At 32.9% G+C, this 5,879-nt stretch overlaps 1 protein-coding gene across 1 annotated transcript in view; it reads right to left on the reverse strand.

Annotated features, from left to right (window-relative positions):
* Positions 1-178: 178 nt before the first annotated feature.
* Positions 179-5,879, reverse strand: part of VIP (vasoactive intestinal peptide) — a 7,611-nt gene continuing 1,910 nt past the window's right edge. The window contains exons 3-7 of the mRNA XM_019526756.1: positions 4,058-4,198; positions 3,526-3,630; positions 3,080-3,211; positions 2,479-2,590; positions 179-1,069 (exon numbers count right to left, since the gene is read on the reverse strand). Of these exons, the coding sequence (XP_019382301.1) occupies positions 1,061-1,069; positions 2,479-2,590; positions 3,080-3,211; positions 3,526-3,630; positions 4,058-4,198 (499 nt within the window). The 3' untranslated portion in view covers positions 179-1,060. The remainder of the gene's footprint in view (positions 1,070-2,478; positions 2,591-3,079; positions 3,212-3,525; positions 3,631-4,057; positions 4,199-5,879) is intronic.

Genomic DNA, 5,879 nt, shown 5'->3' on the forward strand with positions numbered 1-5,879 from the left:
GATAGATAGATAGATAGATAGATAGATAGATAGATATTGCACTGATATAAAACGGGATTAACACAATCAGGAAATGGGAGCATTGTCTCTTTTAAAGAAAGCATGTGCTGATTTTCCTGTGCTAAAAGGGGTTTCTTTTGTTCAGGCAATTCCAGTATTGAATCAAACCACTAATATATGCAGTGATAATAAAATGTTTTATTGTCTTCATATTTCATAAGTTACATTTATTTTGAAAAAATAGCAAAGTGTCTTCAGATCTACTTTATATATAATTAGGAATACTTTCATCAGCAAAGGTATACACAATCAAATGTAGAATTCTCTTATGGTTTATGACTTTGGCACATCAGACAAATAAAGGGGTAGCATTTTCCCTTCTCCTTTTGTGTGCTTTGGCAACCCTGAATTAAAAAATGCTCATCTCTATTACCATTAAAAATAAAGACACATTTCTGGCTTTAACTGAATTTGTATATTATGAAAATATTCAGAATGTAGAAGAAAAAAAAATGTTCTATGAAATATCAAATCATGTGTAATGCCTTTTTTATTTATGTTGATGAAGTGTTAAGAAGCATACTTTTTTGTACATGAACTCCTTCCTGCAATCTTTGCTGAGACAGCTTGAATATACTGAATCCATGAGCTTTTGTACTTATTTATGAAGTTGTCAGGAAATGTATCCATCACATCACACAGTTTTTTCTGAAATGATGGTATAGTTAATATAAGCCAGTTAGCCAGTAGTTTGAGATTGTCCAATAGTGTGCACTCCTCTTTTTCAAATGAATTTATTGACGTAAAGGATTTACAGCATATGAAATCACATATTTTCCATGAGTTAGATAGCATACATATGTACAGCTTTAGGTAGAGGATTCTAAATTAATATTTACAGTGTAAACATCAAATTTTATTATATAAGAAACAAAAATATCACAATTTTCACTTCACGATATATTGGTTTTGGTTTGAATACTGAAGTTTTTTCTTTGAAATACTATGTGGAAATCAAAAAAAAAAGTTTGTTCTTGTCATAGCTTTTACCAGATGTCCTTCAGAGGTTCTGAAAAACAAGCATAGATTGTTTTAAAATAATCCATTTTACAAGCAGTTGCAGCATCCTAAAATATAGAACAATGGTATATATCAAACCAAAAGCCAAAACACTCTAACACTGACTAGTGGGGTACAGGGCTCAGTAATGGAAGTAACAGCAACACACTTATTTATGCTAAGCAATAAGCACTATGACTAACTGTGAGTGTTTGGAGGATCAGTCGCTCCGGTAGAATGCTATTGCATATGGTTCTACTATGCAAGAGAGATGGTATTGGAAGTAACTTTATCCTTGGAATAGGAGTTCAGATTCAGTAAAGTTTTGCTTTTTACTGATAAAATAACTGGCCACACTGGGTAAATTATTCCTTTTTAGGGAAGTCTCTTGCACACTTACAGTCCCTTTATAAAAGGAGGAAGAAACAAACAGAAATTTCCAGGAACAGACTGAAATTCCTGTTGCTGGCAATATCATAAGAGCAAAGAGACACAGCTATGAAGGAGGTACATTGTCTCCACAAATTTTGAAACATTAGCAGCACAGTTAAATAGGAAATAGAAACTTATATGCTAATGTGAAAACAAGATTAAAAGGGTCTTAACCTAAGAAGTGTCATACTGGGTCAGACAAATGGTCATCTAGTCCAACATTCTGCCTCTGACAGTGGCAAGTAGTGGACACTTTAGAGGAAGGGTACGTGTATAGGGCATGTCTAGTACAATCCTTGCCCTATTTGGTATCCTCTATCTTTGGTTTATAGATGGGATGTCAAAGGGTACATGTCTGTTTTATATACCAGCTATCCATGGACCTGTCCTCTCTGAATATGTCCTTTTTGTTACTATCTTGTCCTACTTGCAAGAAAATAGTCTGAGATATGAATCAGCTGGTACGTGTGTGTGTGTGCGTGCGCGTGTGTGTGTGCGTGTGTGTAGTGTAGTGTATGTGTGCCTCAGATCTCTTTGTTCTAGGGGTAGATCTGATTTTGATGAATGAGAAACAGGCAAGGGAAAAAATGTTGATGGAATTCTGTTTTTTTAATTAAAAGAAATACCAGAGAACTTATTCTCATAGGACAGAATATTCCTCCTAATTAAAAAATGAGTCAATTTGAGTTTTATGTTTCACTGTAGATTTGAAACTAAAGTGAGTTTGGTACACTACAAACAATGTCAAACTGTTCATTTAATTAGGAACTCAGGACAACTAATCATGGAATCATTTAATTAATGTTATTAAAGTGGTTCTTATGCTGTGAGACATTCCCTATAGACATATGAAATGTCTCATGGAATGTGGCTCATGTCAAATGAGTGCATTTTCCCGAGAGGCCATGTTTCATGTAAGATTAATCGTATTTCAAGGGTAAGGGGGCTACTACTGAATGTCAAGGGTAAAAATACATTTGGACCTACCAAGGGGAGGCGGTTCAGCAACTCATCTACAGAAACATCATCATAGTTTTCTGAAAAGGGTTCAAGCAGTTCTGCTTCATCATGAAGGTTGGTGGGGTTTAGCTCTTCTTGGCTAGTGCAGATCAGAAATATGGATTTTCACACTCAGAAAGAAACTAACCAACACTAATAACAGTAATTCTGTTTCATTCCACTTTGATTTCAAATAAAGTAGCATGTCACAGACTTCCAGAGTTATCAGATATACTTAGAACTACAAATACTGGTGTACATTTCAAATATTGTGTATCGTGATTTTTAAAGTTACTGCTTGAGAGCAATTCCTATGCATATGATCTAGTCTTTTATTATTTCCTTTACTAGTATGCTTACTCTAAATAAAAGTTTTCAGATACATCAGTAACATTTTTATCTATTTTAAGAATACCAAATTTTGTGCATCATCTTTATTTTACAGTAATTTGACAGTGAAGTGTCTTCTAAATAAAGCACTGCAAGAAAACATCACTAGCACTTGTCTGTATTTTAAGGGGAGTTAAAGTCATTAATGTTAATTGTCTTTTATTTGTCTGTTGTTTAAACTATCTTTTTCTCTTATTACCTTCTTTTTCCAGTTAAAATTGAGTTTAAATATTTTTTCACAGCCATTTGCTTTCTAAAACGGCTGTAGTTGTCGGTAAACACAGCATCAGAGTGGCGCTTTACAGGCATCTGTTCATCCAGGAGGTTGTTGCTTTTTAAACATAAAAGGAAATAGAAATTACTGCATGCATTCGATTTGAAAAGGTGAATATTTTTAAATAAAATATGCAAGTTTCTTCATGTTGTTTATCTAAGTACCCATTCTCATTTCAATTATTGTTTACCATTTCAAAACTCTCTGTAACTCCATAATTTTATTTTCCTAAAAAAATTTTTTTTTAAGTAAATAGCATCATCTCTGATTTCCAGTCAATACAACTGAAGTACAGAATGTCCAGGTATTGCTAATCAGATGTTAAAAATCCACATAAACATAAATGCTTCTGCCTAACATGTCTTACTTACCTAACTCGCTTTCCAATAAGTGATTCCAGATATTTTCTTGCAGAAAGTTGACCCAAGAGTTTGCTGTAGCCACTGGTGAAAAGTCCATCAGCATGGCGGGTATTTCTGAAATGGTTGAAAAAAGAAGTCCACAGTAAAAACAGTGCTCTTCATGTTAGATGTAACTGCATAGGAGAGGGTAGTATTTTAATTTTATAAGCATATTATTTTTTAAATATTTTTATTCTTTTTTTATATATTATATGAAAAATTTATTGTATTGAAATCCTTCAAGTTGGTCATTAAATTTTTTATTTTAGCCGATCTATGGACAGTCATAGTATTCCTGGCAGAATGGCCATATAATCAATAAAACATCTGCAGATGCCCCTACTGCTGACATTATGCATTATTTTTAAACTTAGTTCTTTCTTTCACATATCTGAATCACTTGGAAAGCTTGTAGAGATAAGTTTGAAATGAAGAGTTCCAAATGTTGGTGTCATTCAAGCAATGCATCATCATTGTCATTTAGGTCAGTAAAAATTCTCACCTATCCATAGCTCTGGATGCATCCAAATAATATTTGTCATGTTCAGGCACAGTATTTTGCAAAATGTCAGTTTCAGCTTTTAATGAATCTTGGGGTTGATCAGGTTCACTTGCTACATCAAATGGCATTCTGTTTCCCAGTCTATTGGAGAAGAAAATATAGTGAGTAATTGTAAATTGAGGATATTTAGTACTATCGGTGTCAATGCAATTTGCATGCAGGCTTATGTGTGTCAAAACATATACATGTCTCCCATGCATTTTAAAGTAGTCTGGATAAAATGGTAGAAATACTTTTAAGGGAATTATCCTGCACTGTATGATAACAGAGAGCCTGCCATAACTGTTCTCTGCATCTTAACTTATGTGACCCTTGACTATATATAATATGATTTTTTTTATATTATCATTAAACAAAATTTAGTAACACCATACAATCAATGATAAATCAAGGAATGACTGTAAATCTTTTAATGACAGCAATTGCAATGTGCAGTAGTATATGAATGATATAAATTATGAATGAAATTCCTCCCTACACAATAGGACAGTATAAGACCTATGCTCAACTTAGGTTCCATTAAGATTTCAAAAATATATATATATTTAAATGCAATTGCAGTGGTATCTAGACTTCTGTGCACATCCGCTGTGGAGAAAAAGAAATTTTACCCTGGAGGAGTGCAACTTAAAAAAGGGAGGTAATCATATATCTATATACTATTTTTGTTCTTTTTTTGGTGGATTTTCTAGTAAATTTTCATAACATCCCACTGGTCATAATGAATTTTGTTTCATAGTGTGCCTTAATCACTACTCTATTCAAATCATATTAATATTCCAAATTTTCTCCCACAAACTTTTTTTTCCTTAATGCTGACAACATTCCTCCCATAACAGAGGCATACAAGATCTCACATATTATTGAGGACAGCATGATTGCATTGCAGTGGTGGACTATTACTACTATATTATATAGAAAGTGATAGTTTCCTGTTTTTATGAAAAACTACCATCTATCATGATGTAAAAATTCATGTGCATGCTGAGGAAAAATCTATAGTATTGTATTGGCTTATTCATTATGTATTAATTGTACCTACTGAACTACTCACATGAGTAATTCATGCATGATTTAACTGCAGTCAGCTGGCATTCATATACATATATTTCATAAAACAAGCAGAAGTATTTAAGTGAGAAATAAGCACATTCAATTAAGAAATTTACAAATTAATGTGTGTGCTCTGTTCCTGTGCTATATTTCTTTGTATCAATCCCTACATATTTCTCAGGTAAATAAGGAAATGCAAACTATTGCAATTAATTTAATCTAATCTGGAAAATAATAAACATTTAAACAATTCAATGAATGTAATAAATTGGGGGTTTTTTAAACGGGAAAAGGATGGGAAATATACATAGGTGAAGATTTCCTCTGCCTACTGAGTATCCTAATTTGTTGCACTTTGAATACCTTTAAGTTTGGTACATATCTGAAAAGAAGTACAGGAGCCAGTCCAGCTGTTTTGGTAGAGACGATATCTAGAAGAGCTGAAGCTTAATATTTTTGTTGGGCCAATAGTCTCTACAGGAGTATACTTTAATCGGTGATTTTTTAAATATCCTACCTTTTTTTTTGTTTGCAATAATCATTTCCAAAGAGTTGTTGGAGAGGAAATTTTTGGTATGATCTTAAAATAATTTCGAAAGTAGTTAATCAACATCCACCAATGATGTGAGTACTGGTTGAAAAAAAGACCACATTATTTACTGGTGTTCTTGAGCAGCATATGAAGAAGGGTGTTGCCTTCCTTAAACTC

Source organism: Gavialis gangeticus, unplaced genomic scaffold (genome assembly GCF_001723915.1).
Source record: "Gavialis gangeticus isolate Ggan-Ray unplaced genomic scaffold, GavGan_comp1, whole genome shotgun sequence".
Taxonomy (NCBI): Eukaryota; Metazoa; Chordata; order Crocodylia; family Gavialidae; genus Gavialis; species Gavialis gangeticus.